Here is a 23,912-nt window from a genome sequence, read left to right as displayed (position 1 = left end):
TTTCATAAGCTGTCCAATTTTGTGTTCACCCATTCGTTGTCTGCTAAACCATACTTGGCCCTTGGGTTTTGAAATAGTTGTCAAGTAGAATGGCCCACTGTCTCTCATTTCTGGTGGTCTTCTAGACAGCATTTCTTCGAAAAGCATTACAGGGCATCTTTCGCCGCCAGTCGAAAACATTTTGGGTTGTACAGCTCTGTGGGTGATCCGGAGACCTCCTTGCCTCGTTTTTGTAGGACCTTCTTTAAAAGTTATGTATTTGACAACGCTGTCAGGACTGGTTATGATGCTGAAATCTTCCACCGTCATTGAATAGTGCTCTTGTCTCCCTCAGAGACCAAAGTGTTCAGTGACATTTTTAAAGTTTACATTGACCAGAGCTTGAGCAGAATGTTTACCGAGCTGACCTGACTGCCAGAGGAATTCTTCGTCTTCTTCATTCAAAGCGTGAGATGCATTTTTTCGCTTTCCGTAACCCTTCACTCTCAATTCTCTTGCTTTCGCCTCAAGTTGTTGCCTTGACTTTTCAAATTCGCGGTCTCGCAAGATGCTGTGTTTTTTGCCAGCGTTTTTTAAATGGCGGTCCAACGCGCTCTGCATCACTGCCAGACTTTCTGGTTCATATTCGCCGCCGTCTTTTTTTCGAATTTCGGCAAAGAAGCGGCAGAGAATTGCATCTAGCTCTTCTGGAGGGATATCTTCAAAACGTCTCGCTTCGTTACGCTGGAGTTTCCACTCGTTGAAAACGTTCAGCCACGTTTTTGTGCTCTTGGCGGTGTTTGAGTTTTCGTTTCTGCTTCTAAGAGTATTAATTTCCTCTTCCTGCAACCATGGAAATCTCTCATTTGTGTTAGAACTGCTAAAGATGGAAAAATTTGGCAAATTTTCTTCACTGAATTCCTCCATGTTGTCAACAACAATGGCGACCTGTGCGGCTTTTAGTGCTGACGTTTGCTCACTGCTGATTGGTTGGTTTCACAATCCATTGTTTTTTCTCGGATTTCATTGGCCGAAACAAACTGTCCTATTTTTTCCCAAATAGGACAGTTTCTGCATTTTTTACTCAAATTCCATATTGAAAACTGTCCAAATTAAATCCCAAATTGGACAGTTCTGAGAAATTAAAGGATAATAGCCGTGCTGACAATACTGGATTAACTGACTGCTATATAATTAATTTTACAAATCTGGTAATCCAGGGGTAGCCTGCGTAGCTGGCGATATTGTGTAGTAGTCGAGTGAGATTTGGCGGCGGAGCCGTTGTAATATAGTTGAGTGAGATTTGACGGCGGAGCCGTCACGAGCGGCGAAGCCGCGAGAAATACCGCCTGCCAGAAAACCATGATTTTTCGAATGCCGCCCACTTTTGTCACGTTAGCTGATCCCAATTAAATCAGCCAATCAAAGAGAAACCAGTTTAGAAATAAGCGTTGACAGGCTAAACACGACTCCTAAGCTCGTGACAATGTGAAACCTGACCTTGTGAGTTTGCTTGAACAGAGGTTTTTTTTATTTTCTCGGCTCTCGCTCGAAGGTTACTAGCACTACACAGTGCATATATCATTCTAAACTTTGACTGAGTAAATCTTTTTTTGCAACACTAGGCTTAACATTAAAAGGTCATGAAGCTGGTTTGTTACATGCATACTGAGTAACCATTTCCGGAGGTTTATTCTTCTGTAGGCGTTCCTGATAGGATTTGATCTCAGATGCAGTTGTAAAGTGTTTTAATTTTCTTTGACCTTTGTTTCTTACGGCTTAATTAAGACAATTCCAGCGCTGTAAAGTTTAAAGAGACGCCATTTCGGCAATTTGGTCATCAATTATGCTCTTTCTAAAGCGGAAATCACAATCACAATCATTTTACATATACGTCTTCTCCAGTTTGCCATCTGCTCCCTAAATTGGGAAATATACTCGAAGGCTCATCTAACATGATTGACATATGTATGGCCCTCGACCAATCCGTTTCCCCGCACACTGGTGTGCGGACCATTCAAAATACCGGGGTTTTCTGGCAGGCGGTATTTCAACCGCCTCGTCCGTACTCCTTTTTTTTGGAACACGGCTCCGCCGCCAAAACTTTAATCTCGCACCCACACAATACCGCCAGCTACGCAGGCTAATCCAGGGGTAATCTCTTCGTTTTATCTTCTATTTTGACGAGCTGTCAATTTACAAATGAACCGAACCGTGAAATATCAAGGGGCGTTTTCCAGAATGGTGGGGTTTTTCGGCCAAGCGTTCCCTCTTTCCCCCTCCCCCCTCCCCTCCCCCTTCCACCTTTTTGTTTTTTGCTCCTGCTCTAACCTTCGCGCAATAACTCGATGGGAAACGCTTGGTACACAGGCTAGCGCTACCGCGAAATGTCATCTCCAATTTTGGTGGGTAGGGGAGGGAGCTTGTTTACTTCCGGTCGCCGTAGCGAGTCTAGACTACGAGTAGTCCCCCATTTTTCCTCAGTGATAGTAGAGCGAGCAAAACGCGAGCGCGCGTGAAAATCAACTCACGCGAGAAAAGGCGACACGCGACAGGGAGAGAGACTTCTCGTAGTCTATAGCGAGTCCCTGCTGAGTGCTTTCTATTACGCCTAATGCTTTGAGCCAAAGTATAGCAACTGTTAAAACGAACTACGAAGTGAGCTGCAAAGTATAGTCGTAAAAAAAAGCGACCCTTCCCATTGGCTACTGATCTTTGTAGTCGCTACGGACTTTATCGACGTTCTCTTTCGCCTCCTCAATGTTATCTTTTTCGCAGGCGTAGCTTTTTTGGCACATCCAAGGGTTTTAAGAAATAAATCTGTTTCAGAATTAATAGTTACAACTGCAACATCAGTTAAAAAGTGTTTTCTCCTAAGTACAAATTACATGTACTTGAAAGAAAGATCCAGATTTGTCTAAGCCATCAGAATTTCTTTATTAACCAGATCCACTCATAACAGTCACAGCGTTTTTCTCTGGGTTGTACTCTTAAACTTAACGATCTTCTGAGTCCGTGAAAACAATGCTTTCATTTCTCGAACACAGAAAACTGTTAACGTTAAAGCTGAATTATTCGGCTTTAAATTGTCTACAAACAACTCTATGTCTGACTTTGCCTGGCACGGCCCTGGTAGCTTTTACATCTACAGAGTTTTTACATGACGTCACGGCTTTCATATTGGTGGCTGCCGTGACGTCAGCTGAAAATATGGAATAGATACAGTAGAAATTCTATTCATGGGACGGCACCCTCGGGACAAATGCAAGGGTTCCCTGAACAGAGGTGTCCCCTGAATGGAGGTTGGGCTGGGCTTTTGTATATTTTACCTCGGAATCTTCTGTGGCCATTATTTCAAGCAGCTAGATAATGTATAAAAATCATGATCAGCTTTTCACTGCGATGTTGTGTGTTGAAGTCCCACAAGTGCAGTACATCGATTAATTAATAAATAAGTTCATGTTTTGTGAAAGCCGTCGCCATTGTGACTACTGAAAACTCAAAATTATCAAGGATTTTTGTGGTCAGTCTCCATTTGAGTGCTAAGATGTACCCTGAATAAAGGTTGAATCTGGGCTTTGGGACCCAGAATCGAAAAAGAGACCCTTTCCCATGAATAGAGGTGTCCCTTCAATAGAGGAAACAAATAAAAAGATTATGTGAACATTTTTCGGGCACCAAATTTTGTGTCCCCCAAATGGAGGTGTCTCTTATACAGATGTCCCAAAGCATAGGTTTCACCGTAATATGCATCATAAATTCTGTTAAGTAGGAAAAAGGTTTATTTAAGGTTTACACGAAAAATTGCTCACCTCTTCTATTTTTCTTTTACATATTTCGCAATAAACAAAGAAATGAAACAAGGCTATCGCAACCTGCCACCAGTGAGTGAGAGTGACGAAGAAACAGTCTTGGAACTGCAGTCCTCGGACGCCGAAAGTTCTTCAGATGATGAAAGCGTTTCAAGTGAGAACTATATAGAGACTGAAAGCGCTGCATCTCTGCCTGAAGGGACATGCTCGACATGGAAAGCAACAATGAACTTGTTAAACTATATCGAAGGGGTTGGATTGCTTGCTATGTCATATTCTATCAAAAAGGGTGGAATCACGGCTGTGATATCACTGTTTTTACTGCCAATTATCACCTGGTACGCAGGAAAAGTGTTAGCCGAGAGTTTGTACGAAAGCGACGACAAAAAAGGAAAGATTCGTGTAAGATCAACTTGGAAGGAGATAGGAGACGCGATATATCCTAAATATGCAGGTAAAATTGTCGCGTGGAATCAAGACATTGGTTTTGTTGTGGTAGCAGTCAGTTATCTAATTCTCTGTGGATCTCTCACCTCCCACGCCCTACCAACAGTACCCCTCTCGCAAACTTCCTGGACTTGCTTCGCTGCACTGCTTATTCTACCAACAATGTTTTTGAAATCGTACTCCCAGATTGCGTGGCTAAGTACTATCAGTATAGTCGCCATTGGTCTAACTACGGCAATAACAGTATGGTATGGCGTTAAAAATATAGAGAATTGGGATCCCAGTACCCTCTTGTTTTGGGACTTCGAAGGAGTCTTCATCTCGCTGGGAATCGCTTTGTCTAGTTACGACGTGTCCGAGATCATTCCTTCGGTAGAAAAAAGTATGAAGAATAAATCGGACTTTGGAAAAGCGTTGGCTTCGGCACTTGCTGTATCAGTTGTAATTAAAGTGATTATTGCAGTCTTTGGATTTTTGACTTTTGGATCCAAGACAGATGAAGCCATTGTTAACAATTTTCCCGTTGGACCGCTAAATATAACCGCTTCTATAAGTCTCGTTATTAGCAGCTTACTCTCAATCATACTTTGCTTGAGACCTGTATGTGAATCCCTCGACGAATCGACGTTTTTTTCAGAAATAACTTCTGATATTTCCAATACCATACGTAATATTATAATTCGGGTTTCCTTGGTAGTCATCACATTGGCGATAGCTATTTTTCTGCCACACTACGCGCTCATAGCAGCTCTTATGGGATCTTTTCAGACTGTATTTTCCGCGTTTTGGATTCCTTTACTGGTACATTTGAAGGCAAAGTACCACGAACTCAGCAGACTACGGATTTGTGCTGATGTTACACTCCTGGTCTTTACAAGTGCGTGCTCTGTTTTGGGCATTTACTTCTCTATAAAGGGTCTCATTCAGGCAGGCTTGAACAGTTTTTAGAAAAGCGCTTTCCTGTCTTTTCACTCTTTTAACTATTGTCTGCAGCCTCTTGTCGATCAAGCCTTTCATAATTACAAAATCTACCATTTAGTGTTATGAATAAATGTTCAAAAGGTTATAACTAAAGTAAGACAAGAAGCAAATGGGTAACGCATGTACAGTATTTTTTATGCATATATAATGCGGTGAGAGGTTTTATGCGCTGTTAGGCCTTGAAGGGTTAATTTAAATTGCTTTTTGCCCGTAAGTTTACATTAAGATATTGCCGGCAAACTCTGCAAACTAACGATAATTTACAGTAAGAGTAATAATAGAAAGTTTTGTGTCAACCGAAGCAAAAGATAAGGACTTAGATAGGGAGGCTAGTTGTTATAAGCCCCTCAGAGCTTCATGTTAGGCCAAGGCGCAAAATACGAAGTAAGAGGGGTAGCGAATTTTGAAATTAAAGACTAAGAGCGAAATATTCTTAATTCAACATAAGCAGCAGCGGACCCTAAAGTGTTGCAGTGTGGGTTAAAATACTTGTCATGTGACTTTTTGAAGCGCAAACCTCAACCCGAGGGCACTCCTAACCCTAACTGTTAACTACTAACTCACTTGGAGGTCAAAGCACCAATACCTATTTTGTAATCCCAGGAAAGTCCCTTGGTTAGAGCCTAGCTGGGCCTTACATTTTCTGGAAGTGTCAAATATCTAGGTCACGCGATACAAATCGTTCGCATAAAGCATAGCAATACTCTGCAACACCACACATATAATGCAATACAACAACTTTTATTACTTCTTTTGAAGGCTATTCTGGAGTTCTTGCGTCTCATTGTTTTTAATTCTCTGAGTCAAGTGAGTCGCTAATTCTCCATTATTTTTGGCATAATCAGACGTTGTGTTGTGTTGCATTTCTGAAAAAAGAAATGCGTTGGAGATCTGGGTACCAGATTAGCGTATACAGTTTGGGGTTTGATTGCCTCAGAGAGGCCCTCAGAGACCTTAAAGGACCTAAAACCGACCCCATGTGAGGGAGTCTGGATATTGGAATCCACGAAATTTTTTATTTTTTTTTTATTTTTTTATTTTTTTTTTATTTATTTTTTGCCTTACAGACATATATTAAATGTTTACAGTACTAAACACTACTGAAAACTAAATACTACTAGCAATATTCACTATACTTGCACTATTTACAATATTGGCTATACTGACAATACCATCCATACGATGCTCGTACTACTAATAATTACAATGGTTACACTACTTACAATTCTAGTACATCACACGCACACACACACCCACATAAACACACACACAAAAAAAAAAAAAAAAAAAAAAAAAGTTAGTAGGTCAGAGGAGTTATTTTTCATGTCTATTTTATAGCTTTTCAATTCTGTATTTAATTATCATTTTACCAACGAAGTCTTGGAGGAGAATTGGTTTGTTGTGTAGTTTGTTGGCGTAGATGTAGTATCTCATAAACAACATGGTATAATTGAATTTCCTTACTAGTACCTTTTCATGTAAGTCCGAGAGGATGCCGAACAGTCTTTCTTCGCTAGATGGGTTGAAATTGATCTTGTTTTCTATATTGAACCAGTTGATAACCCGTTGAATGAAAATCTTGACGAAATGACAATCTCTAAAAGTATGATTAATAGAGTCTTTTTCACCACAATATATACATTCATCATCTTCCTTGATTCCATAGCGGTAAAGTTCCTTTTTGGTGACTACAATTCGGTGGATTAATTTATATTGAAATTCCTTTAATTTGGTCTCTCTACAGACGGTTTTTAGGGAGGCGAATATTTTTTCCCATTTATCTTCATCCAAGGAAAGATCTTTGCTCCATCTCTGTGGCCCAGAATGACCTGTTGTGTGGATTTTTGTGCATAATAACGTATAGAAGTCGCTAGTCTTGATTTTGTTCAGATATAGAGTTATCGATTCATTTAATTGTAGACTAAGATTATTATCAGAATATGACTCTTTATTAATTGGCTTCGTTGATTTTGCTTTGGCTAATAGGTGCTTTGGAATAGCGCTAATAACTTGATAGTATTGAAGGAAGTTAGTTTTACAGGAATACTTATTCGTAAATTCCTGGTAGGTCATTGGTTGACCGGTATTGTGTAAGAGATCTTGTATTGACAGGATACCTTTTTTAAACCATTCCCTGATAAAAAAGGTTTTACTGTCAACAAGTATTTCTTTGTTGTTGAATAGAATTATATTTTGTGCTTGATCAAAGCTGTACAGAGTTTTTAATTCACTGAAGTATACTAGAATATTTCGGTAAAACAATGGAATAGATTTTATGTATTTCGCATCGTAGTTACATCTCAGTAAAAAGTTCAAACCTCCAAATTTTCTTAGGTAATAATCAGGAACTGTTTTCCAATTCTGGTTCCCTGAAGTCAGTAATCTTGGAATCCAGGCTAGTTTTAGAGCTTTAATCATTATGTCGATGTCTACCATACGTATTCCGCCTCTTCCCAGATCCTGATAGAGCCCAGTTCGTTTGATTTTATCCCTTTTGTTTTTCCATAAGAAACTAAAAAGCTTTGTTTTCACTGTGCTTGCGATATCTTCAGGAACATTAAGAATTGAAGCTGAATAAATTAATTGTGACAATCCTAGGGACTTAATTATCAGTACCTTCCCAAATAGTGTGAGGTCTCTAGATCTCCACATATCCAGCTTTGTTTGAAGTTTTCGTATTTTCAGATTAAAGTTCAATTCATTGTTACCCTTCTCATCATAAGAGACATAAATTCCTAAGAGGCGAACCGGACTATGTAACCATTTTAGTTGTAAAGGATAACTTTTGTTTTTTTCCCATTTTCCCAACCAAATTGCTTTCGATTTCTTTATGTTTAACTTGAGACCCGCTAGCCTCCCAAAATCTCCCACCGTTTTCAAAGCATTTCCAACGGAGATCAAATCTGCACAGAAAAGGTTTGTGTCGTCTGCGAGGCCCTCAGAGACCTTAAAGGACCTAAAACCGACCCCATGTGAGGGAGTCTGGATATTGGAATCCACGAAATTTTTGAATGTGGTATCCGGATTGCTGGCTTTGGAATCCTGAATTCAGCTCAAGGAGTTCCGGAGTCCAGTCACTGGATCCAGGATCCACGGCGTGGAATCCAGAATCCAACACTGCCTTGGATTCTCTTACATGGGGCGATAGAGTCATCCCGGGTGCATTTGGCATGGTTGAGGGCCTAGTTACCTTATTATCTCAGGCTGTGTAACAAAAGCAATACCTCCAGCTAATTAAAATTGTGAGCGGTGAGGGTAAACTCCGCGGCTTAAAGGTGTTTGTGTGAGTTTTCTAGTCAGAATTTTTTTGAGGTGGTCTGAGTTTTCCATCTTTGGCGGGGTCTGCATAATTTCTTGCTCCTTACGAATTGAATCGTTTGCGGTTTTTACTTTCAAAAACACCCAAATTCACCGAAAATTAATCATCCCTCACGAATACACTTCACTGACCAAACAAAAGGCCCAAATGATGAATAGTCATGCCTAGTTCTCAAAAATAAATTGCACCAAGCGATCGAGTCCAAAGATCAAAAGAAGCTGCTGGAGGCACAAACCGACGAAATTCGAAAAATGCATGATTTTGGCTGTCGGTTCGCTTCGTGTTCAACTGACGATTTATCAGCCACGTTCGAAAGAAAACTGGATACAAGCATAACTCCTTTTAGAGGGGCCTTCGTACAATTCAGGCGCCTTCTTTCTATTAAATATGACAAATAACAAATCACGGTAATTAACATTCCCATTTCACGCTTCACGGTAATAAACATGAAAGTGGAAAAAGATCTTAGTGTTTTGAAATATTGCCATTGAGAATTTCTTTCTTATTTCGCGCCCGAACGTCAATTGCAACTTTTTTTTACTCCATGGAAGAAAGAGGTCAAAACACTGATGAACGAGCAACGCTTTCTCATTCAGTCCATCACGTGGCGTTACTGAAGTACAGGAGTATCAGTGTCTATTTGTTTGATCTGATTGATAACCCACGCTTAGACTCTAAGCTAAGTATATTGTCACATCATGTCGGATAGCTGTGGCGCCGCCACCAAACCATACAGTATAGGGCTACTGTTTACACATAAGAACGGCGATTTCGGCGGGTTTCTGTAACGAAGCGAAGCAACGCCGCCCGGCGCGCCGATCTCCAAAGTAAAGAGTCACATATCAGATAGGTGTTCATATTATATAGGAAACCTCTTCGTGTTGGCCAGCCTTTCTCCGAGAATTGTCGGACAGTCTTTCTTCCTATTCAGTACGCTTGGTAAACGGTTTTTACAGCAGAAAAAAAGTTTAAGTTTCAAGTATTACAAAGGATACGAGGAGGTGAATAATTTAACAGTTCACAGATCACAGCAGCAAGAAAATATCAAACTTTTTCTTGAACGATGACACTTTATTTACAGCCATGGCATGGGCTAATAGAGTTCCTTTGCAGAAATGCTTGATACACTCTTTATATTAGCATATTTTAAGAATGAAGCCTGGCCTGAAAAGGAATCAATGTTGTGTTTGAAAATCTATAAATACAATAAAATTTATGTTTTTAACTCAGCCGTATAAAATTATTTCTTTCACTAAACGGCAAGAACACTGTTAATTGAAACCCCAAGACATTCTAAAGCGGAAAATCCATAAGTTATTATTTAGTATTAAGAATATTTTGAGACTAAAATCGACAGAAAAATAAGAAAACTCAGCCAGGGCCGAAAAAACAACATTCTTATATTAAAAACGAATGTTCGATTTGTTCAAAATAGGCATTCTTAAGTTCAAGGAAACAAAGCCGATTGAGGTTGTGAGTTGCAGTCATCCATTTCTTTCTTTAAAGTCTACCGGTTCTTTTCAGTTTGTTCGCAGAACGAGAAATGCGTTTAGCATACGTTATGACTTCTCTGTACGTAGCCCGCAGCATGATTTAATTGAGCTATAAAATGAGCCACTCTCTCCCTCATTGATTGTAGTCTACGAAGACGCTTGCTGCAACTACACTGGTCAGTTTCTCACTTACCAACTGAAAAACTGCAATACGTAAGTACTTATAAAGTAGACCTTTGTCAAAAATAGTTTTCGCAATTAATAGATGTAGACAGAAAAGTCCACGAACAAATGGTTACTCTCTATTATCAACTGTGCGTGAATTCCCAAATTTATACAGATTTTGTTCAAGTTTTCCCACTGAATTTATGTTCGACTTCATGATCACGATCTTGCAGACCCTGTTTCCCCTTATTTAAAAATACTCATGCAATTGAAATTTCTAGTTGCATACGTACTTCACTGGACAGTTTAGCGATTATCAAATCTCTTTAATTTAGGCCTGCATGACCACACGCATCCTGCGATTTTTGAAACTACATTTTTGTTTTGTTTTTTTTCACGCTTTGGCTGAGAATAGACAACTGGCATGGTGATAAAGATCGCGCTTTATCTTGAGTTGTTTCGCTATGTACAGTTCGTTGTTAAAGAGGACGAAAGTTCTCTATGCAGTTCCTCATCTCAACCTTCACATCTCCTCGCGGCGGGAGCACTACTCTCGCCCGCCTTGGCTTGTTTGCGCGCCCGACCAAAACCGCCATGCTGCGTACAGGTTACAAGTTCATCTTCTTTTGTCACAGTTTGCGGCGCTGGGAGAGACATTGCTGAGAACGCTGACAAAGGCATGGAAGTATGCTAGCCTGTTCCAAGCGTTCAGATAGTGGAGAGCGGTGCGAAGTAAAGATAGCGATGAAAAGTAGAGGGGGACTGGGGAGCTCCCCCCCTCCCTCGCTTTTATTTTTTCGCGCTCCTTTTTTCTTCGCACCGCTCCCCACTATCTGAACGCCTGGAACAGGCTAAAGTATGCAGGCACAGGATAGTACGACTTTTCGTGAGTTTAATACTTGCAGCTCACTTCGTAATTCGTTTGAGCAATTTCTATACTATGTCTCAAAAGCAAATGGCGTAGTAGAAAGCACTCAGTAGGGACTCGCTACGGCGACCGGAAGTAAAAACGCCCAAAAGCTACGCTGGCTTTCGTAGAAGCGCCAAATCCTACAACGAAGACCTGTCTTGTGGCGTGGTCGCTACTACGGGAGTCTAAAATTCAACTTTTCTCCTATTTCTTATGATCACTGATTTTAAAACCTATCATAGAATGTTTTCCATTTTATCAACAAAGTATTTGACGATTCTGTTTTTCCGTAATTACGTCTTCCCTGCGTTTTGCTAACAGCAAAAGCAAATGAGCGAAAAACCCCGTACTCACTGTTTGGGTGCCTTGGGTGCCGCTTGCGTGCATGAAGCAAATGAGAAACCACGTGTAGGTTTTCCACCTGCGTTGTCAGAATTGTTAAAGGCTCATCTTGGTCAACGAACAAGGGATATAAAGAAGTGATATTTCTATCAGCCTGTTCATCCCGTTGCGTAAAGGTGAAGAAAATCTTGGGTTTTCTTGAAAACGGTACCCTCTGGACCATTTTAAAATTTGTTTCTCGTGACAATTTACAGCGCTCCTTGACATTGGCTACTGATCTTTGTACCTGGCTACGGACTTTATCGAGGTTGTCTGTTACTTTGTTCGCAGGCGAACCTTTTTTGGCACATCCAAGGGTTTTAAGAAATGAAACTGTTTCACAAGTAATAGTTACAACTGCAGCATCTGTTAAAAAATGTTTTCTCCTAAGTTCAAATTCCATGTACTTGAACGAAAGATGCGGATTTCTCTGAGCCATAAGAATTTCTTTATTGGCCAGATCCAATGATAACAGTCACTGCATTGTTTTCTGGGTTGTACTCTTAAACTTGACGATCTTCTGAGTCCGTGAGTACGATGTTTTTATTTTTCGAACACAGAAATCTGTTAACATTAAAGCTGAATTATTCGGCGTTAAATTGTCTAGAAACAACTCTATGTCTGACTTTGCCTGGCATGGCCCTGGTACCTTGTACATCAGCGTTTTTACATGACGTCACGGCGTTCATATTGGTGTTCCAAAACAATGAAACGGCGGCCATGTTGGTGTTCCAAACCAGTCCTGCGGGAGGTGAACTATTTTCTTATGTAAACACTTTCTTTTGGTCCAATAATATGCATAGATGCTGGTCACGTGAGTGAAAACGCTCCATAGGACATATAAATGGCATGAAATGGTCATGCTATTTGGAAAACGTTGTTGTTTTTCTTACAATCAACGATCGTATTCAGTATAAATAATATAATATACGTCACTTCACTATTAGCTCTTCATTTATCAGTTAAATACTAATTTTTGGCCGGTTATCAGTTAACTACTGTTTTTGAGGCCAATCATCAGTTAACTGCTAGCCCTAGTGGTACCCTCTTGGTTTCACGCTTTTGTTCTCCAGAACCAACTTGGCTGTCGTGACGTCAGCTGAAAATATGGAATAGATACAGTAGAAATTCTATTCATGGGGCGGCACCGTCGGCCTCGCGACAACAGCACCCTCGGGACAAATGCAAGTGTTTCCTGAACATAGCTGTCCCATAAATGGAGGTTGGGCTGGGCTTTTGTAAATTTTACCTTGGAATCTGCTGCGGTCATTATTTCAAGCAGCTAGATAATGTATAAAATATCATGATTAACTTATCACTGCGATGTTGTGTGTTGAAGTCCCACAAGTGCAGTACATCGATTTATTAATTGAATAAGTTCATGTTTTGAAACCAGTCGCCATTTTGACTACTGAAAACTTAAACTTATCGAGGATTTTTGTGGTCAGTCTCCATTTGAGTGCTAAGGTGTACCCTGAATAGAGATTGAATACGCGTTTTGGGATCCAGAATCGAAAAAGAGACCCTCTCCCATGAATAGAGGTGTCCCTTCAATAGAAGAAACAAATACAAAGATTACGTGAACATTTTTCGGGGACCAAATTTTGCGTCCCCTGAATGGAGGTGTCTCTTGAATAGAGGTGTCCCAAAGCATAAATTCCACTGTATATACATCATAAATTCTGTTAATTATGCAAATGGTTTATTTAAGGTTTACACGAAATATTGCTCACCTTTTCTACTTTACCTTTAGATATTTGGCAATAAACAAAGAAATGAATCAAGGCTATCGCAACCTGTCACAGGTGAGTGAGAGTGACGAAGAAACAGTCTTGGAACTGCAGTCCTCGGACGCCGAAAGTTCTTCAGATGATGAAAGCGTTTCAAGTGAGAACTATATAGAGACTGAAAGCGCTGCATCTCCCCCTGAAGGGACATCCTCGACATGGAAAGCAACAATGAACTTGTTAAACTATATCGAAGGGGTTGGATTGCTTGCTTTGCCGTATTCTATCAAAAAGGGTGGAATCACGACTGTGATATCACTGTTTTTATTGCCAATTATCTCCTGGTACGCGGGAAAAGTATTAGTCGAGAGTTTGTACGACAACGACGAGAAAAAAGGAAAGATTCGTGTAAGGTCAACTTGGAAAGAGATAGGGGACGCGATATATCCTAAATATGCAGGTAAAATTGTCGCGTGGAATCAAAACATTGGTTTTGTTTTGGCAGCAGTCGGTTATCTAATTCTCTGTGGATCTCTCACCTCCCACGCCCTACCCACAATACCCCTCTCGCAAACTTCCTGGACCTACTTCGCTGCACTGCTTATTCTACCAACAATGTTTTTGAAATCGTACTCCCAGATTGCATGGCTAAGTACTATCAGTATAGTCGCCATTGGTCTAACTACAGCACTAACAGTATGGTATGGCGTTAAAAATATAGAGAATTGGGATCCCGGTACACTTTTGTTTTGGGACTTCGAAGGAGTCTTCATTTCGTTGGGGATCACTTTGCTTAGTTACGGCGTGGCCGGGATCATTCCTTCGGTAGAAAAAAGTATGAAGAATAAATCGGACTTTGGAAAAGCGTTGGCTTCCGCACTTGCTGCATCAGTTGTAATTAAAGTGATTATTGCAGTCTTTGGATTTTTGACTTTTGGATCCAAGACAGATGAAGCCATTCTTACCAATTTTCCCGTTGGACCTCTAAACATAACCGCTTCTATAAGTCTCGTTATTAGCAGCTTACTCTCAATCATACTTTGTTTGAGACCTGTATGTGAATCTCTCGACGAATCGACTTTTTTTTCAGAATTAACCTCTGATATTTCCAATACCATACGTAATATTATAACTCGGGTTTCGTTGGTAGTCGTCACACTGGCGATAGCTATATTTCTGCCACACTTCGCGCTTATAGCAGCTCTTGTGGGATCTTTTCAGATTGTATTTTCCGAGTTTTGGATTCCCTTTTTAGTGCATTTGAAGGTAAAGTACCACAAACTCAGCAGATTGCAGATTTTTGCTGATGTTTTAGTCCTGGTATTTTCAAGTGCTTTTTCTGTTTTGGGAAATTACTTCTCTGTAAAAGCTCTCGTTCAGGCAAGACTAAACAGGTTTTAGAAAAGGGCTTTACTGTCTTCTGTTAACTATTTGCATCATGCCACCTGAGCACCTGGCAACCCAAGCGCGACAAATCTACGTGGCAATTAATTTAGTAGTTTACTTGGTTATCCACATGCTGTTCAGGACTGGCTAAACAAACCTAGCTTTTTAAGCGTCTCACTGTCCATTGCCTTATCGAAAGTTGTTTCCGAAAGAGTGACAGATTTTCGAGCTCAATGACTACACAATTCGCTCTTACCAACATGATGTCGAATTGCACAATATGATGATAATAAACAATTATTGGATGAGGTTGAGCATGATATCATGAATTATCAAAACCGAGGTCTGTGTTATCTGCCGAAGCCGAAGGCTGAGGCAGATAATATAGACACGAGGTTTTGATAATTCACGATATCATGCGAAAACCGAATTCAATAATTGTTTTATTATACATTTTTAAACAATAGGCAAAAGAAGACATTCATCTGTTGAAAAATGGCTTTATTTCAAAACTAAGGTGAAAGTGACACTGATAAACTTAACCAAGATCATTTAAAAATTTTAAAATACAATAATAAAATCTTTGTCTGAATAAAGTATACATTAAAATAGAAAAATCCTTAACGGAAAATCTTTATAAACATTAATTGAAAGACTCTGTTCAGCCATTCTGTTTCTGAGGAGAACACTCCAAGGGGCTTGGTAACCAGGCAGACGTTGAACTTGACATGATAAATGCAATATCTGCAGCAGATATTGCATTTATCATATCAAGTTCACAAGCTATTGTGAATTGATTGAATGCTCTCGATCTATCAGATTTTCCATAGTGAGTCTGATGTATAATAACAATATTTATAATAAAAGTATTTAAAAATGATAGTCATCATCGTCATCAATGAATGCTACTAGGGGATCAGGAAAAAAATATTAAAAATGGAAGTATCTCAATGAACTATATAATATTTCTATATAAGAAACCAAATCGCTAGTTAGGACTGGGTGGTCCAACAGTTAATCTTTGAAATGGGAGTAGGAAGCGTCCTACGGTCACGGTATGACTCAATCACCCAGAATTCCTTTCGAGCACGAACGAGCCAAGTTGAGATAGGCGACACTAGCCTCCCACGTAGACGTTCTTAGGGGTTCGTCACTCGATCCTGCCCCACTAACAGGAACGCAGGAACGAGTGACGAACCCCTAAGAACGTCTGCGTGGTAGGCTAAGGCGACACTGGCTCTAAGAAAATGGCTGATGCATGTCCAACGAAAATAGCAAGGAAAGAAATTCCAACTAGAAACCAAGTTACGGCCTTGTATAAATGTAGACTTTTGATTTTAAAATTAATTTTCTGCCTAAAAAATCAACGACGAAAAGTGTACTTTTTGGTGACGATTTTCGGCCAAAAAAACTGGCTTTTTGGACTTTGCTGCCAAACGAACGGCGATACAAAGTGGAAATTGGGAGTTGCAGTTGGTTTGTTTGCTTTCATAATTACAAAATCTACCATTTAGTGTTATGAATGAATTAACAGTTAATGAATGAGGCTGAGTATCTTATGAAGAATTATGGAGATTGAGGAGGGTGTTATCCGTCTAACCCGTAGGCCGAGGCGGATAACACCCTCCTCGATCTCCATAATTCTTCACATGATACGAAAGCCGAATTCAATAACTGTTTTATTATTCATTAAAACATGCTTACCTCCATCGATCCATCGATGTTCAGTTCATCTTCGATAGTGTACGTTTAGGTTTGTCCAGCTCCGCAAATATTCTCCAAATAGCAGATTTTGCCCTTCGAGTTGTCTTCTTTCTGTTCTTAGCATGTTTTTAGTTATTTTTTCGCCTAGTTTTTACTCTTGAAACGAGTGAAATGTCCGCCATTTTTTCAAGTTCACAACCAAAACAACTCAACTTCGTCCTCAGGTCTTCTCGGTTAAGGGTGCCTTAACCTGCGAAAACGCTGCATTTTTGACGTCATTTCCTCCTTAAAGTCAAATTTCTTCCAACTTTGGTCATCAGTAACTGGTGATGGTGAATTAAACGTGTGCTTTTAGCCAATCAGACTCGGGGAAATATTTTGAATGAATAATAATAATATTTATTTAACGATAGTTTACAGTAAGAGTAATACTGGAAAGTTTTGTGTCAACCGAAGCAAAAGATAAGGACTTAGATAGAGAGGCTAGTTGTTACAAGCCCCGCAGAGCTTCATGTTAGGCCAAGGCGCAAAACACGAAGTAAGAGGGGTGGCGACTTTTGAAATTAAAGACTAAGAGCGAAATATTCTCTGATTCAACATAAACAGCAGCGTATAGCTGGTCACCCTAAAGTGTTACAGTGTGGATGAAAATACTTGTCACGTGACTTTTTGAAGCGAAAACCTCAACCCGAGGTCACTCCTATCCCTAACTGTTAACTACTAGCTCGCTTGGAGGTCAAAGCACTAATACTTATTTTGTAATCCCAAGAAAGCCCCTTGGTTGGAGTCTAGCTGGGCCTTACATTTTCTGGGAGTGTCAAATATCTAGGTCACGCGATATAAATCGTTCCCATAAAGTATAGCAAGATATCTGCAACACCACACATATAATACAATACAACAACTTTTATTACTTCTTTTAAAGGCTATTCTGGAGTTCTTGTGTTACATCGTTTTTAATTCACTGAGTGAAGTGATTCGCTAATTCTCCATTGTTTGTTTGCATAATCAGACGTTGTGTTGTGTTGCAGTTCTGAAAAAAGAAATGCTTGGGAGATCTGGGTACCAGATTACCGTTTAAGGTTTGGTGTTTGATTGCCTCAGAGAGGACCTCAGAGACCTTAAAAGACCTAAAACCGACCCCATGTGAGGGAATCTGGATTTTGGAATCCGTGAAATTTTTGAATATGGTATCCGGATTGCTGGACTTTGGAATCCCATACCTGGATCCAGAATCCACGGCGTGGGATCCAGAATCCAAGACTGTCTTGGATTCTCTTACATGGAGCGATAGAGTCATGCCGGGTGCATTTGGCATAGTTGATGGCCTAGTTACCTTATTATCGCAGGCTGTGTAACAAAAGCAATACTTCCAGCTAATTAAAATTGTGAGCGGTGAGTGTAAACACCGCTTAAAGGTGTTTGTCTGAGTTTTCTAGTCAGATTTTTTTGGTGGATCTGAGTTTTCCCAAATTCTCTCTTGGTTTTCCATATTCGGCGGGGTCTGCATAATTTCTTGCTCTTTACGAATTGAATCCTTTGCGGTGTTTTCTTTCAAAAACACCCAAATTCACCAAAAATTAATCATCCTTCACTGATTACCTTTCACTGACCTAAAAAAAAAAACGCTCAAATGATGAATAGTCATGCCTAGTTCTCAAAAATAATTTGCACCTAGCGATCGAGTCCAAAGATCAAAAGAAGCTGCTAGAGTCACGAACCGACGAAATTCGAAAGTTGCATGATTTTGGCTGTCGGCTACCTTCCTGTTCAACTGACGATTTATCAGTTTTTTTTAAAAAATTTATCCAGAAAAAGAAGAACAAGTTAATTTAATCTAGCTTCGAAAGTAAACTGGACACAAGCATAACTCCTTTTAGAGGGGCGTTCGTACAATTCACGACTATTAAATATGACAAATAACGAATCACGCTGATTAGCATTCCCATTTCACGCTACACAGTAATAAACATGAAAGTGAAAAAAGATCTTAGAGTTTTGAAATATTGCTATTGAGAAGTTCCTTCTGATTTCGTGCCCGAGCGTCTATTGCAACTTTTATTTACTCGATGGAAGAAAAAGGTCAAAACACTAATGAACGAGCAACGCTGTATCGTTCAGTTCATCACGTGGCTTTACTGAAGTACAGGAGTATCAGTGTCTATTTGTTTGATCTGATTGATAACCTGCGCTTAGACTCTAAGCTAAGGATATTGTCACACCATGTCGGATAGCTTTGGCGCCGCCACCAAACCATACAGTATAGGGCTACTGTTTCCACATAAGAACAGTGATTTCGGCGGGTTTCTGTGACGAAGCGGAGCAAAGCCGCCCGTCGCACCGATCTCCAATGTGAAGAGTCACATATCAGATAGGTGTTCATATTATACAGGAAAGCTCTTCGCGTTGGCCAGCCTCTCTCCGAGAATTGACGGACATTCTTCCTATTTTACGCATGGTAAACGGTTTTTACAGCAGAAAAAAAGAAAATTTAACAAGTTTCAAATATTACAAAGGATACGAGGTGGTGAATAATTTAACAGTCCACAGATCAGAGCAGCTAGAGAATGTTAAAAAGTTTTCTTAAACGATGGCACTTTATTAATATTTTATAGCCATGGCAAGGGCTAATAGTTTCCTTTGTACAAATTCTTGATACACTCTTTTTTTTCTATAAGAATATATTTTGTTAGAATATCGAGGCTTAAATTCGGGAAATTTTAAGAATATTTTGAGAAAAAAACCGAGGCTGAGAGTCTGAAAAGGAATCAATTTTGTGTTTGAAAAACTATAAATACAATAAATTTATATTTTTAGCTTACTTGCATAAAATTATTCCCTTCACTAAACGGCAAGAACACTGGTAATTGACAGACCAACACATTCTAAAGCGGAAACATCATAACCTATTATTTAGTTTTAAGAATATTTTCTCCCTAGAATCGACAGAAAAATAAGAAAATTAAGCCTGGGCCGGAGAAACAACATTCTTATATAAAAAAGAATGTTTGATTTCCTACTAAAAATCAGCATTCTTAAGTTCAAGGAAACAAAGCCGATTGAGGTCGTGAGTTGCAGTCATCCATTTCTTTCTTTAAAGTCTACCGGTTCTTTTCAGTTTGTTCGCAGAACGTGAAATGCGTTTAGCATACGTTATGACTTCTCTGTAGCCCGCAGCATGATTTAATTGTACTATAAAATGAGCCACTCTCTCCCCCGTTGATTATAGTCTACGAAGACGCTAGCTACAACTACACTTTCCAGTCTCTGACTTAACAACTGAGAACCAGTAAAACGTAAGTATTTAGAAAGTATACCTTTGTCACAAATAGTTTTAGCAATCAATAGATGTAGACAGAAAAGTCCAGGAGCAATTGCTTACTCTCAGATTATCAATTGTGCGTGAATTCTGAAATTTAGGCAGATTTTGTTCATTAGTCCCCCACTGAATTTATGTTCGACTTCACTGAATCATAATCATACAGACCTTGTTTCCCCTTAGCAGAAGCCAAGAGACTTAAATACTCAATTGAAATTTCTGCTTGCATACGTACTTCACTAGACAGCTTAGCGATTTTCCGAGTTCCTCATCACAACTTCATATATCCTCGCGGGGGAGCTCACAGCACTCGCCCACCTTGGCTTGCTTGCGCGCCCGACCAAAACCGCCATGCTGCGCGCACGTTACAAGTTCATCTTCGTTTGTCACAGTTTGAAGCGCTGGAAGAGACAGGCATGGAAGTATCAGGCACGGAATAGTCACGAGCAAAAAATTAATGATCCAGAGGGTACTGTCTCAAGAAAACCCAAGATTTTCTCCTCCTTTACTCAACGGAATGAACAGGCTGATAGAAATATCACTTCTATATATGCGGTAGTTTCGAAAACGAAGCACTCGAAAACGAAGACCGAAAAACGAAGCACCCAGCACCCAGCACCCAAATCTCGAAAACGGAGCACCCAAAACTCGAAAACGAAGCACCCAAAACTCGAAACCTGTCTGTCCTTTAAAAACACGAGACAGTCCCTTCTCAAGTCACCAATGCTAACACAGCAGAAATCAAGCACGATAACGAATAGACTGCAGTTTAAAACTATTCAAGTAGAACTACGAGGTGAAAAATTGTTTTAAAGAGTTTATATGGGTTTTCTTTTGTCGGGGGGGGGAGGGTGCGGCTACACGTAGGCTGCCGTGACTGAGGTATGGGTCGCACTAGCTTGAGGTAGAAATCTGTCATCGGTGGACATTACTAAGTGCGACCCGAAGTTTTTAGGTTAGAAAAAACTTTGAAAATCGGCAAAAACATCAAAAACGCCGCATTGCTTGTGTGGGGCGGGCCGGGGCAGGCAGATTTTGGAAAACTCGAGCTAAACAATATAAGGAATGACAGCGGTAACAGTCAGCGCTTGTCAGTCTTGTCAGTGAAACGTGATCAATTTGAAACAAGATCAATCAGAAATAAACGTGGTCGAATGCTCAGACCTTCTTGCTCTCGTGGACGGACAAGGGAACTACTATCCTTGGCCATTTTAAGGCTTTTACACATCCGTTGCCTCCACCTGGTTTGGCTTGCGTTGTGCAAGACTTAAAGTTGTAGTCCTTCAACCTACATTGGTTTCGAGATTTGGGTGCTTCGTTTTCGAATTTTGGGTGCTTCGTTTTCGAGTCCTGGGTGCTTTGTTTTCGAGATTTGGGTGCGTCGGTTTCGAGATTTGGGTGCTTCGTGCTTCGGTCTTCGTTTCCGAGTGCTTCGTTTTCGAAACTACCTTATATATCTTTTGTTCGTTGACCAAGATGAGTGTTTAACACTTCTGAGAAGGCAGGTAAAATCCTACACGTGGTTTCTCATTTGCTTCGGGCACGCAAGCGGCACCCGAAGGCACCCAAACACCCGGGGTTGGGAGCGGGGGTACTTCCTTATAGGAGGTTAACGGGGATGTGCCGCTGGACGGGGTTGCATTTTCACGACTGGATTGACTATGAGGGGGTTGCATTTTCAATAGTATAGAGTTCATTTCCAATAGTATAGAGTTACTAGTATGGGGTCGCACATTTTCGGATTTTTGGGGTAAGACAGTTCTTCATATTTACGGTTAGCAAACGCACCAGAATGTTTGTACTGTAGATGAAAAGTAAAGTGTTCTTCATTCAATCTAAAAAATGGGTCAATTCATGAAAATTGAAAGTGACTAAGTTGGGATCGCGTAATGATTACATATTTGCCCAAAAGTGACTAAGATGGGGTCTATAATTGGCCACAGAATAAACTATAATGGGGTAGGGGCTCTGAGAGGCCAGCGGCACATACCCAGCAAAAATTAACCCAAGTCCTTCCCCCCCCCCCCCCGCCTCCTGGGCCCAAACAGTGACTACGGGGTTTCTCGCTCATTTGCTTTCGCTGTAAGTAAAACGCAGAAAAGATGTAATTGCGGAAAACCAGAAGCGTCAAATGCTTTGTTGATAAAATGGAAAACAATCTGCGATAGGTTTTAAAACCAGTGATCGTAAGAAATAGGAGAAAAGTCTAACTTTAGACTCACGTTGTAGCGACTACGCCACAAGACAGGTCTTCGTTGTAGGATTTGGTGCTACTGTAGCCTGCGTAGCAAGCGTTTCCGCGCGAGGTCGTCGAGAAGGTTGGGACGAGAGCAAAAAAAAGGAATGACCGGGGAGGGGGAGGGGAAAGAAGGAAACGCTTGCCCGCAAACCCCTAATCTGCGACACTGAAAACGGCTGTGTAGCAGACTAGCAAACCCACCGATTTTGAAAACCTGCGTTCGCCCACGAACACAGCTTCTGATTGGTGTGGTGCTGGTAGTGTTGATTACTTAGCACTCAAATCAAACCAGGTATGCTTTGTTTACGTGTGTTACAGATCTGGTCTCATCTGATTGTCGGTCGCAGATTACAAATGCTTTGGACTGATATTTATTTGAATCGTGTTTATTTTGTGCGAAGGTTTATGAGATCATAGTCTTCAAAGTATAGTTTGAGATCGAGCAGTGGAGACTAGGAAAGGCCAATTTATTAGGAATAACGGCATGCGGATCTGAGTGGAAAAAAATGGACTGTTTGTTGGAGATAACATCAACGTAAATCAGAACATTGGTACTCGACACTAGCTAAAGCCGCCATGGACAAGCGATTTATCAGCTTTTTGAAATGAAAAGATTCTTTTTGTTTATTGGACATTTAGCGGCATGTATTGTAGAGAACGCTTCGACACGGGCTGAAGAGCAGCCGCTCTGCAAAGCTTATAGCCGGCGGAGTGAATTGTTCCGGAAAAATCATTTTTGACGTTTCGACAAGGTTTCAGACGAGATAAAGCCACATAATAAAATAACAAGAAATTCCGCAGCAATTGCTCAGAGTTTTAACCTTCTTTTATCGTAAACCTTTTTTATTACAATTTTTGCAATCGCATGGAACGTGTTCTATTAGAGAACAAATTACTATATGTAATAGGACTACATGCTGTCCAATTTGGAAATAATTGGATGAAAAAAATTCCGAGGACAGCCAAAATTGGACGAGGCCGTAGGCCGAGTCCAATTTGGCTGTCAGAGGAATTTTTTGAATCCAATTATTTCCAAATTGGACAAGCATGTAGTCCTCTTACTTATTAATTATATAGCTAGTGAGGAAACACAGCTTTGCAAGGAAAACTATGGGAACTGTCTCTGATAAAAAAGAGACTGAAATCTTAATAATTTTTTTATTTTAATTCATTTTTAAATACATGCTGTAGTCCAAATAGAAATGAATTTCATTATCACAATTGAATTTAATAAATATAATAAATATAACAATACTGTAAAACTTTAAGGTCAAAAAATTTAGAATGCCATTATTTTGAAACTATCCAGTTTTCAATATCAAGAAATAAAAGTGTGTAAAGAAATAACACACACACAATAAAGATGGAAAAGATTAAGAAAAGAATGCAATTAACAAAGTGCAGAAAAAATAAAATTAATTATTTTAGTCTGTACAAAACATGCACACATTAAAAAAGTGCAAAACTACAATGAATACAAGAAAGGTGTAAATTTAAAGTTTTTGTGCAGTCAGCAATAGCTAGTCCTCATCTGAGTCTGAGAGTACAGAAGCTCTGATCCTTTTCCATGTATGTGGTGGCTCTGTGCTTTGGTGAGTTGGCACTGGCATATTAGATAGACCTGGAAAGCCAGGAAATGCACCATAGAAATTCACTGGACCTGTAAAGTTGTTGATGGTACTGAAACTGTTGCTGGAAGAACTGGCTTGAAGGGGTAGTCTATCCTTATTGGGGCTGCTGTTAGTAGGTTGTTGTTGAATATCACTTGTTTGCTTGCATCCACTGATTATATTTGACAGTTCCCTTGCCTGATTCTCGTCATCTCCTTCATATGAATTAAGGCTGAGAATATTACGGTGTCCAGTAACATCAATAATCTTGTCCCTCGGGACACCAGCATTCTTTAGCTTTTGCACACAAGTTTCTCTGCTCGAATGATTGGTAATTTTCTTACCAGTGGCAGCAGTTAGACCAGACTTGACAGCCATGTCTTTCATAAGCTGTCCAATTTTGTGTTCACCCATTCGTTGTCTGCTAAACCATACTTGGC

At 40.0% G+C, this 23,912-nt stretch overlaps 3 protein-coding genes across 3 annotated transcripts; 2 read left to right on the top strand and 1 right to left on the bottom strand.

The window, feature by feature from the left end:
- Positions 1 to 330: 330 nt before the first annotated feature.
- On the bottom strand, positions 331 to 906 carry LOC140925517 (uncharacterized protein KIAA1958-like). Its single transcript, XM_073375459.1, has one exon. It carries the CDS (start codon positions 904 to 906, stop codon positions 331 to 333), a length of 576 nt encoding a protein of 191 aa, XP_073231560.1.
- A 2,927-nt stretch (positions 907 to 3,833) lies between these two features.
- Positions 3,834 to 5,186, top strand: LOC140925516 (vesicular inhibitory amino acid transporter-like). Its single transcript, XM_073375458.1, has one exon. It carries the CDS (start codon positions 3,834 to 3,836, stop codon positions 5,184 to 5,186), a length of 1,353 nt encoding a protein of 450 aa, XP_073231559.1.
- An 8,076-nt stretch (positions 5,187 to 13,262) lies between these two features.
- On the top strand, positions 13,263 to 14,880 carry LOC140925515 (vesicular inhibitory amino acid transporter-like). Its single transcript, XM_073375457.1, has one exon. It carries the CDS (start codon positions 13,263 to 13,265, stop codon positions 14,613 to 14,615), a length of 1,353 nt encoding a protein of 450 aa, XP_073231558.1. The 3' UTR covers positions 14,616 to 14,880.
- Positions 14,881 to 23,912: the final 9,032 nt, after the last annotated feature.

The sequence above is a fragment of the Porites lutea genome, chromosome 2, assembly GCF_958299795.1.
Source record: "Porites lutea chromosome 2, jaPorLute2.1, whole genome shotgun sequence".
In the NCBI taxonomy this organism is placed as follows: Eukaryota; Metazoa; Cnidaria; class Anthozoa; order Scleractinia; family Poritidae; genus Porites; species Porites lutea.
The sequence above is the reverse complement of the archived record's forward strand: the minus strand, read 5'-3'. Positions and strand labels throughout refer to the sequence as shown.